The sequence below is a fragment of the Phymastichus coffea genome, unplaced genomic scaffold, assembly GCF_024137745.1.
Source record: "Phymastichus coffea isolate CEN01 unplaced genomic scaffold, Cenicafe_Pcof_1.1 PCOF00061, whole genome shotgun sequence".
Lineage (NCBI taxonomy): Eukaryota > Metazoa > Arthropoda > Insecta > Hymenoptera > Eulophidae > Phymastichus > Phymastichus coffea.
Window position 1 is genome coordinate 1,616,648 of NW_026706872.1, and position 19,325 is coordinate 1,635,972.

At 31.8% G+C, this 19,325-nt stretch overlaps 1 protein-coding gene across 5 annotated transcripts in view; it reads left to right on the forward strand.

The window, feature by feature from the left end:
- The window catches only part of LOC131666872 (ecdysone-induced protein 74EF-like), a 118,957-nt gene that overhangs the window by 94,380 nt on the left and 5,252 nt on the right, over positions 1–19,325 (forward strand). For 2 of the 5 annotated variants that reach the window (XM_058939884.1, XM_058939883.1), the window contains exons 5-7: positions 13,995–14,273; positions 16,691–16,864; positions 16,941–17,174. In XM_058939884.1, coding sequence (XP_058795867.1) covers positions 13,995–14,273; positions 16,691–16,864; positions 16,941–17,174 — 687 coding nt within the window. Of the gene's footprint in view, positions 1–5,072; positions 5,943–13,994; positions 14,274–16,690; positions 16,865–16,940; positions 17,175–19,325 lie in introns of those variants that run through there. The other 3 variants (XM_058939886.1, XM_058939885.1, XM_058939887.1) reach the window with 3 other exon arrangements.

Consider the following 19,325-nt stretch of genomic DNA (forward strand, 5'->3'; position numbering starts at 1 on the left):
ATGCAATACTGTAAATAAATTTATTTTTCCAAAAACCAGAAAAACTCTCGTTAAACCGCACTTTTGCCCTTTAAACCCCATGTTTTGAATTAAAGATATCTTTTCTGTCAGAGATATCATTAATGTTAAGTACTTGAGCAGTTTCGCAAAAAAATTAAAATTACATGTTTGAGGGATTGGGAGTTAAGGCAATTGGGGTTCAGAAATCTGAAGTTATATGGTCATAGATTACAGAAGTGGAGGTTGGGTTAAGACAATTGGAATTCAATAGTCTAGGGTTATAGCCTCGCAAGTACAGCGGTCAGGAGTCAAGGCAATTGGGGTTCAAGGGTCTAGAGTATGCTAGATACACGTATTTGACGATTAAGCTCTTTTAATGTTGCTGCGAAACAGCTAAAGCACGTAACTTCATTGAATAATATTTTGATAGAAAAAAAAAGACAACTCTAATCTAAAAAATAGGTTTTAGTGGACAAAAAGCTGCATTGTCATGACCATTCGTTTTTGGAAAAAAAAACATTTATTCACGGCGTTACACAATCTCGAACATAGCAAAATATCGTGATTTTCGTACTTTTAGGTTAGGATATGTCGAAAACCTCAAGTAATAGCTCAATTTTAAAGTCAGATTCGGAGTGAACGCTTCGAAAACCTACAGAAATTACTATACTATCACGTTTCTAGATTTTTTCGTCATTTTAAAATTTTGTCGGCCTGTGTTATTTGGCAATTTCATTTGAAATAAGACAAAAACGTTGTAAAATTACATTACGAAATTTTTTATATCATTTCTTAAATGTTTCTAAAAATTACATGATTCTAAAATTTAATTTTGTTATTATATAATAGATGAAGATGTAATGTTTGTTCATTGTGTTTAGCGACAAGATAAAAAACAAAATTTTTATTTAGAAAAGACAAAAACGACTTTGAAGCAGTAATATTTAATATGTACAATTAGCATAATTAATATTACAACTAATAGATTCTATTGGAAAGTGAGAGCGTAAAAGTGTAGTTTTGGAATTGCGTACTCAAGTCATCGTCAACGTCGTACGTACAGCATAGCAGGTAAACGAGGGAACGCGAGTGAGAGAGAGAGGAATGAGAAAATTCAGGTCGCGCCTTGACACACTTGCACTCTTACCACGTGCAACAGAAGCGCAAGCGCATCCAACAAATCGAGCTATTAGTTAATTTTTTAATAACAAAGGAAAACAGTTACAAATAGACGATTTGGTTTGAATGGGCTGTCATATAATTATCAGACTGGTTTTAAAATATGAACTTGACATTTTTTGATATTTTTAAGTGTTGTATCTTGTAATATATATAAAAATTTCTATAATTTTAGAGTAAATACATATTTTTTAACATTTATAATTAAATACAATATCAAATGTATTGAAAACGACTCAAAAAGTCGTATATTTGAATTGAAATTAGCAAATCGAAATTTTTTTACAACTAGAAAACTACTCGTTGTCGAAACAGTGGAGTATTTTCGATTTGTTTATCACAACTTAAATACAATATCACTAAAAAATGTGAAATCTTTAATATTTTGCTACTAAAGTTAAAAAAAAGTTAGCAAGTATGCAATAACAAAATGTGAAAATTTTAGTTAAATAAATCACAGGTAAATTAATTACTAGGAACATTATACAGTAATAAAAACGTGCCATCATAAATGAGGAACAGGTCAATAGGTGTATTTGGCTGTCTTAAATGTTTAGTCTATGCAAGATAGCTATATACATGTACATCGGTACTATATACATGCACTTATAGTTCTGCAATAGTATTACTAAGAATGAGCTGCAGTGAGAGCGACCGAGTAGACAGAGTAAGTCGCGACGTTCGAGCATTTATCTAGGCCAGGGCTAGCTTGCTTCGTGTATTGCTTGATGTGTGCATAGAGCGAAGACTATGAGTGAGCTTGTGCTCAGCCCACAACTCTACGCTAACAGAAATTATAACATATTTTTCAAAAAAATATTCGGTCATATTATTATAATCATGCTACTTCAAAATTATCGTAATAATTTTAACAAAAATATAGCAGTACTTGTATTGAACAAATAACGTCTCTTATTACGGTTCAATCTTATCGATTATTCTTATTACGTTCGCATTAAATGTGAAAAATCTTCGATGAATTTCAACGTTTTATTATAATAAAATATTTATTACATAAAATCAAATTAGTTAAATAGAACTAATATATAACAGATTTGGTTTTATGTTATATTTGTTGACGTAATGTTTTGTGTCAAATATGACATATGGATACTTGGATTAAGTTTATATAACGAATACGCATATAAAGGAGTATAAATACATTAATCCAAATCTAAATATTTATTATTATCATCATAGTAGTTATATTTTTATGCCCAACATTGAAATGTTTGAATTGATATTTATTTAATATAATATGCCGTATTTATCTATATCCCTCCATCTATTGCTATTCTTTTTAAAACTCTTCAATGAATGTTCGAAAAGAATGTTTACCGATCTGGAGAAAGAAGTATCGAGAGTAATTTATAACCTGCACGAATAAAAAAGAAGGTAAATGGACCATTACAAAAATGAAATAAACTAGGGATAATTAAATAAAACCAACAAAGTAAAATTTAAAAAATGCAAATGCCAGCCTAAAAAGGAAAAGTAAAAAGATATATAGATATTTAGTAAACGTAGTTGATGAAGCAAGTGTATTAAACTAAACTCGGTATACAAGTTGTGCTTTCTGCACTGGCATAAACGAGTATACCTATGTGTGTGCACACGTATGCAAGTATGACAAGAGGGGAGAAACCAAGTTAGTTGGTAGGGGCAGGCCTTGAAAGAGTTCGCTGCACCTCACGTTCGTCTGCCTCCGGCACCCCTCGCTACATCCCGGTGTTCTCTCTTTCTCTATCTTCCTCCTCCTTCTTTTCCTCCTCCTCCTCCTTCTTCTCCTCTTCGGCGTCGTCATCATCCTGCCAATGTTGGCTGTTATAGTAACTACACTTCCCCTTTTTAGGTGTTATATATATATATAAAACACACACACACACACACACACACACACACACACACACACACACACACAAAAGTTCAGCTAACGATGCACATGCAACTAGCCGTAACTTACCAGAGGCAAGAGTAACCTTGCGTGTGCTTGTTATATCTGCTTGGTTGTACTTTTATTCTGAATCTAACGTTGAAATCAGTATAACGACTATAAAATATACTTATTTTGATTGGCGAAACTAAAATATTTTTATTAAGTATCTGCTCTCTATCACGAGTTAGCGCTAAGATAATAATATTTCATTTGTTCTTATTTTAATATTCTATAGCATGTGTGAGTCGAATAATATCTTGCATATACGTCAGTACTCGTGAGTTGCATTGGTGGACCTTGGAAACCGCGTATAGCGGATCCAGAGAATCTTTCCGGTTCTCGCTGGAAAGAAGATTATAGAGAAAAGGAAAGAGGGGAATTGCAAAAAGAGAGGTTGTTAAATGAATAGAGCAAGAAGAAGAATAAGGGGAAACGGTAGGAGGGAGGAAGGTAGAAAGATAGAAGGGAGCAAAAAAGAGCAAGAACAAGAGAAAGAGAGAGAGAGAAACATCCATAGGGATTTTTTAAGCATCTGATCTTGTCCGTGTCCTTGGAAAACCGTGCGAATATGCGAGTGCGATGGCTCCTTCGCGGTATTTAGTGCGGATCATAACGAATTCTATAGTTTGAGATTGAATATAATGTTTTACTATTTTTTCAAAGCAGTTTAAAAAATCTAATCATATTTTATGCTATTTATTTCTTATCTTTGTAACATAAATGGGTCAACGGTCAAAGGTGCTATTATTTAAACAGATATTTCATAAATTTATCAACTACTATTTTGATGTACTTTTTGAAGCGTTCCTGTTAATTTAACAATGATATCAATTTTTATTACAAACTACGGTAAATTTTTTCTTGACAAAGTATGCGAAACTTGATTTAATCTTAGTATTAACATGAGAAACTAGAACATTCACGCACGGAGAAAGAACAAAAATTAATTTGTAAGACTCTTAAGTTTTTATTGAATGAAGATGAAAGGAGAAAAGGAAAAGCGATCACTTAACCGCGGAGAGAAACGACTCGAGGAAAAGTGCGCTTGTTGGTCTCGGCCTGAATCGTCACTTAATGCAACATAACTGCGCACTCTCTTCTTTTGGTTTTACTCATTTATTTTTACTCATTTCACTTTTCCAACAGAATAATCTATACAAATAATCTTCCCATGATCTGGTGTGTCTATTTCCTACGGTAAATATATAACTAGTTATAGAACATTCTTTGAAGTAAGTGTGATATACAGAGCGATGTTTCCCAAATAATGAATTTTAGTAAAAGCATACTCTCAAATAATATTATTATAAATTTAATAATAATACAAATTCAAACATACAAACAAAAACTCATTCAATGAGGTAATAAAGAAATTATTCAAAATATTCAAATCTGCTGAATAATCAGTTAAAACTAAAGATAATCGATCTCATGCTTGACTATTAAACATCACTACAATAATAAATAAAAAATGACTATGCTTTCAGTAAATGAACATAGAAAATAATAATGTGAATGAATAATAGAAAATTTTAAATATGATCTGCATGCATAAAGCTATGAGGGTAAAATAAGCTTCCGCGCAATTTCATGTTGAACGGTGTTGCGATTGCTGTTTAACAGCGACAAAGCCCGATAATGACCGAGTATAGCCGAATGCAGCAACGACAGTGGCAATCGGGCTTGTTGATTGTGCATAAGTGCGCACTGTTGCTTTCGCAGCGAATACAAGCAAACTCGAACGTTGTGGCCAACTCGGCGCGTCGCCGATCTTGCTGCAGCAATAGCAAAGAGAGGGGAGAGCGCCAAGCTCGTCTGGAGGGAGTTGCAAAAGAGGAAGAGAGAAGTAGAGAGAACGAGAGAGAGAGAGAGAGAGAGAGGGAAAGCGCGCCTGGACTAGCGGACTAGCCCGGTTTCGTGGCTCGAGTCAGTCAGTGTGCCACCGGCAAGCGTTGCCCGTAGGCTGTTCGTACAGATGTGTGTATAATAAAGCAGAGATTAAAAGGTAAAAAATAATATTACAATGCTCTGAGAAAAAGTGATGGGTAATGTGCGCGTGTGAGACAAAAGTGAAGAATAATCAGTTCTTGGGCGAAAGCAGTGATTCGTTATGGCCGGAGTTAAATACAGCCGCAAACTTTGAATGAACAAACTGCATTTTATCAGTCATTGTCTTTCACTAAATTGCCTTTGCTAGTGTTACTGTGTGATATGTCTGAGTATGCAATTGTGCTCTTGTGACTTGGCTATTTTTCAACGGCGAACCTCTAACTTGAGTAACTGATGTTTGAAGTAGTGCGAAAGTACAATGCATCCTTACTGTGGAAGTGACAGCCACGAATCATATCGTGGAAGCTGGACCATACGGCATCACGATATGTGAAAGTGCAAGCGACGGTAGAAAGGAAAAAAGTTGAAGGTAAATAGAGAAAAGGCGAATGAAATTCACTTCAGTGAATAAATAAGTGCATCCAAATGGTGAAGAAGATGCCGGAAGAGCAGCCGTTAGACTTGAGCGTTCGCGTTGGCGAATACCCACAGCTCGTTCGTCAATGCAGAGATTTAGATGATGAATCCGCAAGCAACTCAAGCGAGCATGAGCATGAACAAGAGCGAAAAAATTCACGATTGCGCGTTCTCATGAACGTCAAAGTAGCTGCAGCAACCAGTCTATCTTCTGGCGAGGAGCGAGAACGTGATGACGAGCGCAGCTCTGAAGATTCTGATGATTCGAGTTGCAGTAACGAAGCGAAAAATCAAACTACTAAATCCAGATCTAGACCACCTGGAACCAAACCGTATAAAAAAAATCTCATCAGACGATACTGTGAGTTTGCGCAAATTGCCATTAGACCATTATTATCAGTTGTATCTAGCTCAGCCAATTATAATCATTTGGTTTTTATTATCTTTTCTTTTTAATAACACAATACACAATTAATTAACTAAATACATTTAAACCTTAAATATTGAACCCACCTGAAATATGTTATCACGACCTAATCTGTAATTGTAAAAAAAATATATCAACCTATAATTCATTTATTGATTCAAATCTCCGGTTCAAAATAATAAATACTACAAGAACTATTAATACTCTTTGTTCAGATTAAAAAGTCAGTTCAAACATTTAATTATATTTCATCAATGTAGTTTTTACATGTTTAAATGTAAAAAAAGGTTATTTTATGAAATTTTATCGTTATGAAATCACCACTTTGGTAATTATATGATATTAAGCATAAATAGAAATACGCTTGCAGACTAGGTAAATGTAAAGAGTATTAACATGCAAGAATGTAGTCATATTGTTGTGTCCAACAGCGTAATAATTTCGGCCGATAAAAGTATTACGCAAGCTGTATCATGAAGGTCAAGCTTGCTATCGAGTGCCGTTAATGCTGTAGCAAATGCAAAAGACAAGAAAATGATAAAGAAGCTATGTCAGAGTGCCAAATAATAATTTACGTACAGGCTTGCTCATCATTACAAGTGAACAGTCGATCTACCCTACTATTTATTTTATCTAAACTTACTCATAATTTAAAACGTGCTTTCTTTAAGGATACATTTTTCATTGTTGAAAAACGAAATTAGTTAGTAACCACACATGAAGAAAATTTCGTTTTATTCCAATTCTTCCTGGCAGTTAGCATTCTAATATATCCAAAATCAAACTTCATCTAAATTTTTTCCTTACCATTTGATGCTTCTCTTTCTTGTTTTCTTTCAATCACTGTTCTTCCTGATCTATCGATTATTTACATTTGAATGGCCGTAAGTTGTTGAAGATTCTAAATTTCATCATAAATAAGTACATCTTAATAAATAAATAGGTTCCTTTAGTTACGATATTTATTATCCATTTTGTATGACTTTACCAAGTCGTAATAAAATTAAATTTTTAGCTCATATAAAATTGAATGTTTGCATCCAAATTTGAGAGCTAGCCCTCAAGTAAATAGTTGAAACTTCACACATATTTTCCTGGATAACGTTTCGTTGGAAGGTTTGTCGACCTCTTCAGATCTTCAAAAAACTATTGAATAATATTACGAATACCAATGTTAAACGAAATTATCACAGTTATAAAGAGCACACTTCTTTATTTTGATTTTTAATGACTATATATGATAACAAATGACTGCATTGACACTTGTTGTATATAGTCATTAAAAATGAAAAGAAAAAAAAATATGCTCTTCATAATTGTGATAATTTCGCTTAAACATTATTCAATTTCAGTTTAAAAAAGAGTGAATCTAGTACTTAAGAATTTAGCACACATAATTTAATAAGCATTCATAGAAATACCTTTATATAAATAATATCAATACAATTTTCTACAATTGAAATATTATTCACGACATTTTTTTGAACAAAATTATGAGGGTATGTTACATGAGTGTGTAACATCGTTTTGAATGAATTGATATTGCACTTAAAAGAGAACATGGTATGACCACAACAGACAAAATCAATATTGAAATTATATATAATTTAATAACGCGAAGATCGTTGGGTACCGAAACCGATGGCTGCTCGAAGCAAAGTATCGATACATAGAGGAAGAGCAGCGTGCTCGTCAAATGCAGCAGCCCTGACCTACATAGAAAGCATGTTGACGGCTAGCCAATACTACCCACCTAGTTCCCCTAGTCTAACAAAGTATAGGCACTCAAAGATGTTTGCAGAAATATTTTATTACCTAAAAATATATAGTTTTTCTCACTAGCATTTTTATTTCTTTATTCTCATTTAAAATTTTAATCAACAACAAGCATCATTTCTTATTTATATGATTTGACACTAACGTGGCTTAGGTACATATATATAGATTGGTTGCCATACATCATACAATATCTGCCAATCCCAATCAGTAAGAAACAGACATTTGCCGAGTGAAAATTGGGATCAACAATTAAGAGAAACGGAGGAAGTGGCTCATTGATTAGGCGTGTAAGTTTGAGACTTGGTGAAACTTTCCTTTGGAAACTTCGCTAGTTTACGTGAAAGTTATTCTAAGTTAAACTGATACACACATATTATAACGTATTACTTACTCTTTGCTAAATAGCTAAATATTGTTTTATCTGTAAATAGATCAGTCTGATATGATAAACTTGCAATCAATTTTCAGTACCTAACGCTAGAAAATAAAAGAAAGGCATCGTAGACTTACGCCGTCTCTCGTATAATCTCGTTACGTTGACGCGCTCTTCATCCTTGACACCTTTTGCCCTCCCCACCCTCAATTCTATCTAGCTTTTTCTCTCCCTCCTCCCTCTTTACTTAACTCTCTCTCTCTCTCTCTCTCTCTCCCTCTCTCATGCATTCACTCTAGCGAACGTGTGCGTATCCGTATCGTTCTCCCTCTTGGACGTTCGCACGCATGCTCATTGCTCAGCCTATTCTATTCATCCGCGGTAATATATTCACTTTCGCTTTTCGTTCACGTCAAACTTATTAATATATTAATCAAATTTAAAGCGACAAATCTGACTATTCCAGTTACGCAAGTGTATCAATTGTCATCGAAAGTCAGACTTTTCCACTACAGGTATAATTCAATGTTTGAATATTCAGTCAAAAAACCGACAATATTAAAAATATTTATTGTATTAAAAATAAAGCAAACTTAAAATTTTGATACATTAACAAGACACCTGCACATTTTGCTGTGAAAAAATTTAAAAGCTCATCAATTTTATTTAAAGTACAGACTCGTACTGAATATTCAGAATAATTTTCAAAGGATATTCAAATTCTTCGACAAACTATGAATTAAAAATTCCATGTAAAAGTAACAATCTGTTAATTTTAATGTACTTTTTTTCTTTTATCCATTATTAATCAATTTGCTTTTATATTTAGAAAATTTGATACGTGATAGATCATGTGACTGCAAAAAGATAAAAGTGAGCAAGGGGAAGGTAAAAACAGAGAGAGAGAGAGAGAGAGAGAGAGAGAGAGAGAGAGAGAGAGAGAGAGAGAGAGAGAGAGAGAGAGAGAGAAAGAGACAAGGAGAAAGTTGCATGGTCCAGTCAAAGACTGACCTTGCTTGGCTTGTATGCATGTGTCCATCTCACGTAATCATTACGTGATCGCTGACACAAGTGAATAGCCTAAGGCACACGGCTTACTTTTACATTCGTCTGCCTCTCTTCAACGTGTTGTCCGTATGAAACATTCTTTGTAATCAGTTCGGAAGTGTTGACAAGCAGGGGGTTAGCGATCAGCATCGATAGCATATTCGTGTATGGTATGTGTGTGTGTGTATATATATGTGTGTACAGAGAGAGAGAGAGAGATAGAGAGAGAGAGTTAACAAACGTACGTTAGAGAAATTAGCTTGGGTGAAAGATAAGAAGCAAGAACTGAGACAAGCAGCACAAAAAATCAAGGGCTACTAGCTTCATGCTAAAATTCTGCTTGTTGTTTGTGTGCGTAGTCAGTGGTAAGAGGGTGGGTAAGGTCATGAGGGTTCTGCTTTTCGTCGACGCCGGTCGATGTGGCTAGACGGACCGATGGCTTGCCCGTCGCCGCTCCCTCCAAACTCTTGACTTGAGCAAGGATCAAGGTCAACCAAGGTCAGCTCGTCTAACTTTCAGTGTGCTAACGCAGCCCTTTCTTTCAGATCTCTACGTAAAGTTTAACACTTGAGTCCATCAGTATATTTTTTCATTTTTTTTACATTATTGATTTTATCTTTATAAACCCTATTTCCATTTTTATGTAGATTCAAGAAACAGTTTTTAATATACATCACCAAAAAAAATCTGACAAATAATATTTACTACATTGTTACAAAGTAAAGTTTTTTAATGTAGTCAATTTTTCACTAATTATTATGAATTATTATGAATTACCTGTTGAAAATTCTTTCAATATATTAACCTATGCCATTATATATGAAAATAATATTATATTTTAATCAGTAATTAAAAATATTATAGAAACTTGAATAAGTTTTTCGGGTAATCAAAAAAGTAAATGATAATTCTCTCACAAAACTATTTATTTGAAAAGTTGACCAATGTTTTGATGATGTTTTGTTTCGCTCTTTTCGAGACCTAAATGTCAACCGAATATTACATTCTCGTCAAGTAATTTGATAAGTCATTATTCGATATGTTCGAACAATAGCATACAATAAAATGTTATTGATTTCTTTCGTTGAAAGGAGAAACCCTTTTTCTTTTATTTCTACATGATAAATAATAAATAAACTTTATTTTTATTTCAAAGTTTTCGACATAATTCTGAATTTTTTTGCCACTGAATGATGCAATTACGTGATTGGCTTTTTCTGCTTGTTCGTGTTGGTTTGGTACACGCTTGCTCGTGCTCTCTCCTCCTGCCCCCGTCTCTGCTAAAGTTGCTTAATAAACTTAATAGCGGTGGAAATGGCGTTACTCGTCGAGCTTGCTTGAAAGTAAGATGGAAATGTTGTAGTGGGTCAAGGAGAGACGCTGAAACAGTGCGATGTGGCTTTCACTTCCTCTTTTGCGAGATATCTGTACGTGCAAGTAATCTACATTAACAAACTTTCAGTTTAATTTCATTTTATTCAATAAATATTTCATTAATTTATATTATGGTTATGTAAAAGATGCATAATAATGTCTTAATTAAAATATACTTATCTGAACTTGTATATGCAACGGTGATATATCTAAGTATCAAGCCTTCGAATGTGTAGTCATTATAGTTTTTCTTAACATCACTTTTCTCGCGCGAAAAAGCGTTCTATTATTTTTCAAAAATAATAAAATACAATATAACTATTCATTTATATTATAGGGTAATGCGAATCAAATGACGTTGGTTTAGCTAAATTACTTATATATAAGTTAATAAAGCTCAATTTCAAAAAAATCATGTTAGTTCAATTAAGTGCCTAGTTCGTTAGTAATTGATGACGTTCCGGTGTCAGTGTAACACATCTTTTTTGATTCTAGTAATACAACAGAATAACCTTTTAATGTGCAACACTGTACAAACACTATTCAAATTTTATTAAAGAGCGAAGCTCTACTTTTAGTGTTCTGAGGTTCAAATGAGCATTTGGAAACGTCAGAAAAAACTAACGAAAGGACTGTCACAAAGATACGCTACCTTGTATTTATATATACGATATATACGCACGCTCATATGCATCGCTCAGACGCTGATCAAATACATATATATATACGTATACAGCACATCATCTGGAAAAAATTAATTTATAAAAATTATCGTATCTTAGTTATTTTTGCAAAAAGTCTGATTTAAAAATTGAAAGTAACTTGTATTACTTACTTTACCTTTCATTTGGTTTATTTATAGAAAACTTATGCCAAACTGTATGAATAAAATTATCCCTGAACAATATTTTTTATCATATTCTTTTTCAATTTTCGATGAAAAATGTTATAAAGTTTTGTTTATTAAAAAAACTTATTGTTAACACTGTTGTACAGATATTAGATAAAGTCTATGTGTACATGTCGATCAAACTAATAAATAGGAAACTTTTTATAGGTAATTTATTTGTCTTTATATGCTGAAGCATAATAAGTATTATGTTATACTATATTATACTGTATATGCAATATGCATATACATAAATAGAAACTAAAGTTTTTTTAACTTTCTCTCATTTACTTAATCTCACATCACACTCACACACACGGGCGCGCGCGCGTGCGTGTTAACAATTATTTTGTTTAAATAAATGATACTTTAGAGCACACTCTTCATTGAAAGTCGAAAAAAATGATTATAAATGACAGTCTATAGATAAATTTATTTAAAGGTTCTGGCAAATAAATAAAATCATAGGTAAACATATGTGTGACAGATATTCATTTTACTGTGCCTAAGCGCCTTATACGTACACAGAGCTTGATCACTACAGTGATTTTATTATTCTTGGTACCAGAAAGTATATTACAAAATAATTAGATGCCGTTTATTCAGATCAGAATATAGGTAAAGTTTTCGTGAATATTAATTGTTCAAGTATATAAGTATATGTTTCTATTAAATTAAATGAAATCCTCTTATAAACTTAAATCAATTTATTCGTGATTTGATTGGTTGAATAATAGTCACATGATAAGCTATTATGTGATGGTATATATGTGTGTGTGTGTGTGTGTGTGTGTGTGTGTGTGTGTGTGTGTGTGTGTGTGTTGTGTACGTTCATGAAAGACTACAGATTTTAGTAGATGATTAAATGTTCAAAAAGTGTATCAATATCGTTGTCATGAATTTAATGTAAATTGATTAATTTAATCGTACTAAATTCAAAATAAAATTTGACTGATACCACGACAAAGAAATTAGTTGAATTTTACTACATACAAAAATTTTAAATATAAATAATAAAATATTTAAATAGATAGATTATCACGATAAAATATTGTACAGTGATTCCAGTGTCATAGTATAGTAAAATATATTTTTTTAATGCGTTAATAACTATAAATGTCTGCTAAAGTATGTTATTTACATCGTGAAAGATATGATTATAGAAAAGAAATCTTTTTAGAACTTATATTCTATTTTTTTATCGTGTTTGTTGAACTTTTGAACAATGATTTTTCAACACGGAACTCCGGATGATAAAAACATAAATTATCATTGATAATATTTTTCAATCATATTTATCGATGTAACTGTATATTTATTGGCAAATAAATAGCATCGTCGGCGAATATATCTCATATCAAATTTAATGCTTATTGAATTTTTGAATTTTTAATTCTGTTAATAGTAGTTTTGATCTATATATTTGTGTATTAAATTAGATCTGACGAAAAGATGAAAAAAATGAACGCGCGAAGAGCGCTGGACATTACTAGTGTAAAGAAAATCTTGAATTATTTTATCATTGTCGGAGTCGTGCATATACCCTCAACATTCTTATACTTCTAATGAGATGCTTTCATAGTTGGATTTTCATATTTTTCATTGGGTTAACTGGGGCCTTTTTTAATTCAAATAATGAAAATTTAAGAATACACATGTAATTTCAACCGTGGGTTCGAATCAGTTTTGTTCCTTTTAATCGGCAGGTGTTTTTAATGAAAACTACGCCGATCTCATATAAGTTGACTATTGTTCTTATAGAATATATCAGACCACGATTAATGTTGACCTTCGCTCTTGCTAGCAATTTCACGATTACCACATTTTTTTCTTTACGGCACAAGTGCTTATCGAATTACAAGTAGCTACTATAATAGTGAAATTTATAAAAAAAAGCATATCTATTGTGAACTGGTTAAAATAAAGTTAATAAAATAACAGCTTAATCTGTCTTCATTTATGGATAACCAAAACAGCCAATGATTATCAAAGAATATACGTTTTTTAGTTACTTTAAATATTTTATACATTTTAAGTAAAAAAAATTTGTTTTTATTATTTCACCAGGTCTTTCGAGTAATAAACTTTTGGTGGAAAAACAAGTTTAATGTTGTACGGGAATTAACTAACATAACGTCATTACAAAAATGTCAAATACTTTGAAGGAGTACTACCTTGAAGAGATAAAAGAATCAAAATTTTTATTAACAAAATTTTCTTTTAGTCGTTTTTGATCTGAAAAAAATAATAAGAAACCAAATTTAACAAAAATTGATTCTCAAGAAATTATCCAATTAACCGATAAATACACTTTTTTTCGCCATAGAGGGGGGGAGAGAGAGAGAGAGAGAGAGACTTCTACTCATTCGCACACTTGCGTACGTCCGTATGAACTTTGCGATATAGTTTAATATTCTAACTACATGATACTGGATACATTAATAAACAACAATTTTTACAAAAATAGATACAAATTTGTAATGCTAGATTTCTTAACTACATATTTTTTTTCTTACGATTATAGTGGATACAAGGGAATTAGGAGCAGCCCAATCGCGCGAATCAACGGAAAAAGAAGTTTTTGCGTTGACCACTGTCAAATCAGAGCCAGGTTCTCTGACTAGTAATAAACTTCTCCACGGCATACTCTCTCAACAGCACTTGAGTTCAAATCATCATCAGCATCAGTATCACCATCATCAACAACAACCACATGGGATTGTTACTTTACAAAATTCGTACAGTAGACTTGCAAATCAACCTCCCTATACTGCTGCTCCAATACCAACAACCAATACACCAGGTAAATTAATTTTTATATGGTTTTATTCTAAAGTACCCAAATAAAGACCTGTGTGTGTGTGTGTGTGTGTGTGTGTGTGTGTGTGTGAATATATCAATAATCAAAAGAAGCTAATTTGGAAATGTATTGGTACGTTATAAAAACAATTCTATGGATTTATTTTTTCAGAAAATAATCAAATGAAAAATATTTTGATACTTAGTAAACAGTTCAATATATTTTAAATGTTTTTTTCTAAATTTAAGCTGACGTTTAACGTACATTAATTGGGAGAAACGTTATGTTTTCTAATGAATATTTCAAGTACACATTACAAAAATATCGTATTTTTTCTAAATAGTTATATAAACATATAATTATATAAAATATAGATGTTAATTATAATCTATCTCGTGACGCATCCACTTGAGCATACGATGTAGTGATTTACATATGTGATGAATAAACGATGGATAACGATTTTATTTACATTTTCCTCTTTATTTTTAATTTATTTATAAAAATACAAGTTCAATTTTTATACTGAAACCTTATTTTTAAAGCTGTAATATTCAATTTGATAATAATTAGCTGCAGTTATTGTAATTTATAGCCGTTTTCAGTACTAAAAGCTATATGTTTTATTTATAAATAACCTGTAATTTAAATAAATTAAATAAAAATTAATATTTCAAGTTTTATAACTGAAATAATTTTTTGTGCTAATTTTCAAGTTTTTTTATCGTTTATGCTCATAAATTCAAAACAGAAACGTACAAAACATTATTTCATTACTTCGTCGCTGTTCATTGTGAATTTTTTTATAGATCCATTAAGAAATTTTGAAATTTTTAACGAGTCTTGTTAAAAGAATAAAAGACAATGAATCTGCTGATATATTTTGGCTTGTGTGTGTAAATATATTAGCTTAATATACTAATATGAGTTATCATAAGAGCTTGAAAATTTTTTAATTTGAGCAAGCAAAATGGTTGTTGCAAAACAGACTTCACGATTGAAAATGAAAATTTAATCTTTTGAAACTTGTATTACTTGTATTACTTGCGAGATTACAAACTTAATGTTATATTGCAAAGCGTAGATTTAAAATTTGTATATATTAGCCTCATATTTATTCACTTAACAATTTAAAATAACGAAGAATAGCTCAAAATAAATATAATTATCAATGTTACCATTTATGAGACCTATTTTTAAATAAGACAGCGTATGATGATAAAATCTCTTAATCATTGCCATAAGTTATACTTACACAGGCCTTGAGCTGCATACACACCTGACGATCGCTTTTGGCCAAACCCCATCATTTATAAAAAAGATCCCATTTAGTTTATATGAAATATTTGGCAGGATTCAACACTAGCTATTTAATTTATTATATTTAACATAAGAAGTATAGTAGTCATTAGGAAGTTAAATACTGTCGAAAATATAAACTATCTACATAAAAGTCAACAGTAAATTAATTACTATAAAATATTCTCTGATATTTCTGTATATAGATAATGGAATATATGAAAAAAATTTATTTTTAAGAAAAGATAATGTAATTTTCCCGTTTAATAAAAATCATCAAGAAAAAATTAAAGGTATATAGAATAAGTGTTTGTATGAAAGGAACTTTCCCAATAAATAGTTATTAATCAACTGACAAAATATATATTTTTGTTGAATCTAATTAAAAAAAAACAACACTGTACTGAAAAAAAAATTAAATAATTTACTTGATATTGATATCACTTGGCATTCCATACCATTTTCAATTTATCCACGATAATTATATTCCATGTACTCTTAGTTTTTTAGAAAAATATGATGAACAATTTTTCCATGAAATATTTCTATTTTATTTTCTTAATGTTCAGTCATTTTGATTAAAAAAAGATATTCCTATTTATAATTACTTTATTTTGAGACTGGTTGTGGAATAAAAAGTTTTGAGCAACCCTTCTGAACTGAAGGGTAACATTTTGTTCCAGCCGTGGGAAGGCTACACGTGCATAGCTAATGACAAAGCTAGATTCAGAAGCTGCATAAAAATAAGACTAATTAATCATTCAAACCAATATAATAGCAGTGATACTTTAGCTAGTTGATATTGTTACGAAACAATGTACTAACGGAAATATTAAATAAAAAATATCACCTCAAAACGCAAATAGTGGTTAATGTTAAACCATAAGAGCCATCAATAAACCATCAATTTTATCAAGTCAAAATAAAACAACACATAATGATTTAAAGCTTCGAAGTCTCCTATGGACTTTTATCTGCTACAGTTTAAGTGCATACATACGAGTACATATGTGTGTATGTGTCCGCGCGTGCGTGTGTAAATTCATATATGTATAAGAGTGTTTTTACACGTGCTTGTTGTATTTCAGTATATAATCTACATTACTGTATATCATAAATAGGAAGTGGATCATTGCCAGCCAGTCCTGCGGATAGTGGAGTCAGCGATGTGGAGTCGAGTACTTCATCGGGAGCTAATGAAGATGCGGCGAACCTTCTTTTAAAAGCGAGACTCAATCCAAATTCTGTTCTTCAATCTAACTTATCTGCGTCACATCATTCTCACATTACAGCAGGTGACTCAACTCACTAACAGTTTCTAAAAGTTATGTATAATAATAAATTAATCTAAAATGATTTAAATTATGTTAGCTTTAGGGAGATCAGTTTGTCATAGCCCTGGAACCTACAGTGGGCCTAGCACTTTTCTGCCTCCTCCATTTCATTCTCAACATCATCAGCAAACTACTCATTATCAGGCTCACAGAGGCAATTCACCGCATCAACACGGCAGTCACAGTGTACCGACGATGGGACCGCCTAATCACCATCATTTACACCAATCTCCACATATTCAACATTTACATTATCGACAATCCACAGCACGTGAGTTTGAAACTGTTATTGACAAATTAATTATGATTGTTATTATCATAGAGTATAGTAAATTATTGTCATGAATTTCAAGTCAATATTTTGAAAGTAAAGCAATATTTACTAGTTTTCTTTTCAGATTAATATAAATTTTATAAAAACAGTACTAATGACGGTTTTAATATTTATAATAATGAAAGCATTGATTACAATCTTTGTAAAGATTAATACGGGTATCTGAATAAAAAATTTAGTAAAAACGTTTGTAGTCAATTATAATAACAAATTAAATATATTTATGAAGAAATTTCAAACAACCTTAGGTTAATAGTTTACTAAGAGTTAGCGATTGTCAAGTAGGTGCCGCACGTAAAGTGTGATCGGTCATTGTTTTCCAAAAGTAAATGCATTTATGATTTAACTTTTTAGTAAACTAAATCTTAACTTGTGCAATTTTACTAGTATTTGCGCTTGAAAATTATGCGTTCAAACAGTAGTAAGTTTTCTTATATGTAGTCAATGTGATTCCTATGTTTATACCATTCGCTTATGTGACAATCCGATACTGTGCGCGATAGCAGTTAAGTAAAAGTATGTCGGATTGAATAATCAAACGTGAATAAGCAAAACGTTACGCCATAGCTATTTGGTAACAAGGTAAATCTCACTCTTTTCACACTTGTATTATGTATCCAACCAAAGAAGTTTTAATTAAATGATATAGCCTCTTAACTATATATACGTATATGGCGTTTTTTCAAGCTTCCTTCTTAAATTAATCCAGATATTATTATCGAACAAAGTATTTTAATCATTTGTCAGGTCGAACTTGGAATTCAAGTTTAATGTTCATAAATAGCACAGTAAATTGTTAGAACAAAAATAATGGTCTTAAAAATGATTTAAGCGATAGCTTGTATTTTTCAGTGCTAGTTTAACATAACCATATTTTTATGATAGTCAAACCTTATTACACGATACGCCGTGAAATAATAGTATTTAATAAATTTCAATATTATCAACTAATTTTGATGGTGGATGGTTGGACATGTGCTAACTGAGTATGATTTGTATATAGCAATGGAAATCACTCTCTTTTCTTCTTTTCTTCGCCCCCCCCCTTCCGCATCAGTGTTTATCTTTATTTCTCTCCCCACCACTGTTTTTCTCTATCTGTAATAAATTTCCAAGATCCTTTCCAAAAGGAAGATGAGAATAAGTGGTTCTCAATCAATACATTCATTATTGGGCGTAAATTTCTGAACTCTGTGTATGTTCCTTTATTAATGCTAATATTTTTCTAGCGTGAGTATTCACGAAAAGTTTCTGATAAACGAAAGTTTTTTAAAAGATTACGTAAATATCGTCTTGAATCGTTTTCTCTATGCATTAAAAATGCATCATTTCGATTATTTTGCAAGTACGTTGCTTTACATAATAACAATTATATGAACATATTTATTTAAATTATTAACTTAAATACGACAGACACAGCAGAGCTGCTTATAATGTGCAAGCAAGCAGTCTTCTCACAACTCCGGTTTTAAAGTGCAGTGTAGTAGTACATAGTGACCTTGTCGCCGGCAATTCACCCCGTCTGCCCCCTCCTCTATTCCCCCACTTGTGGTTTAACGATTGTGACTCGTCGTGGACGTGCAACCAGCTACCCTCTTCTCCCTTTCTTCTTCTCTACCGCCTGCTACTTCTCCTCTTCCTTACTCCCTCTCTTCTTCAGACATAGTCTATCTGCCCATGTAGCTGTGCAATTGCGCCCCTCCTAAATAGCGATTATTCCTTTTCCTTATTTTGCTCAGTCTTTCCTCTTGTCTCACCTTCTGCTTCTATGCAGCCTTTTACACGCTTATGCTTACATATACTACATTTATAGTGCTTTGGGTTGGGTTTTTTCCATTTATTCAATTGATTCCCTCAGTATTGATGCACGTAACATTTATTTCTCAATATTTATGTTATCGTTATAGTAGTCAATTTAAAAATTATCGATCGAATTGATGGGGCAAAAATTTATTACACAGGTCAACGCAATTTAGTTGACGATAGAGTATTGAATTATTACAAACTGCCTGGTTATTGATTATGTTTACAAATGAAAAAATGTTTACGAAAATGGCTGAAGCATGAATTGATTGCCTAACAACAATC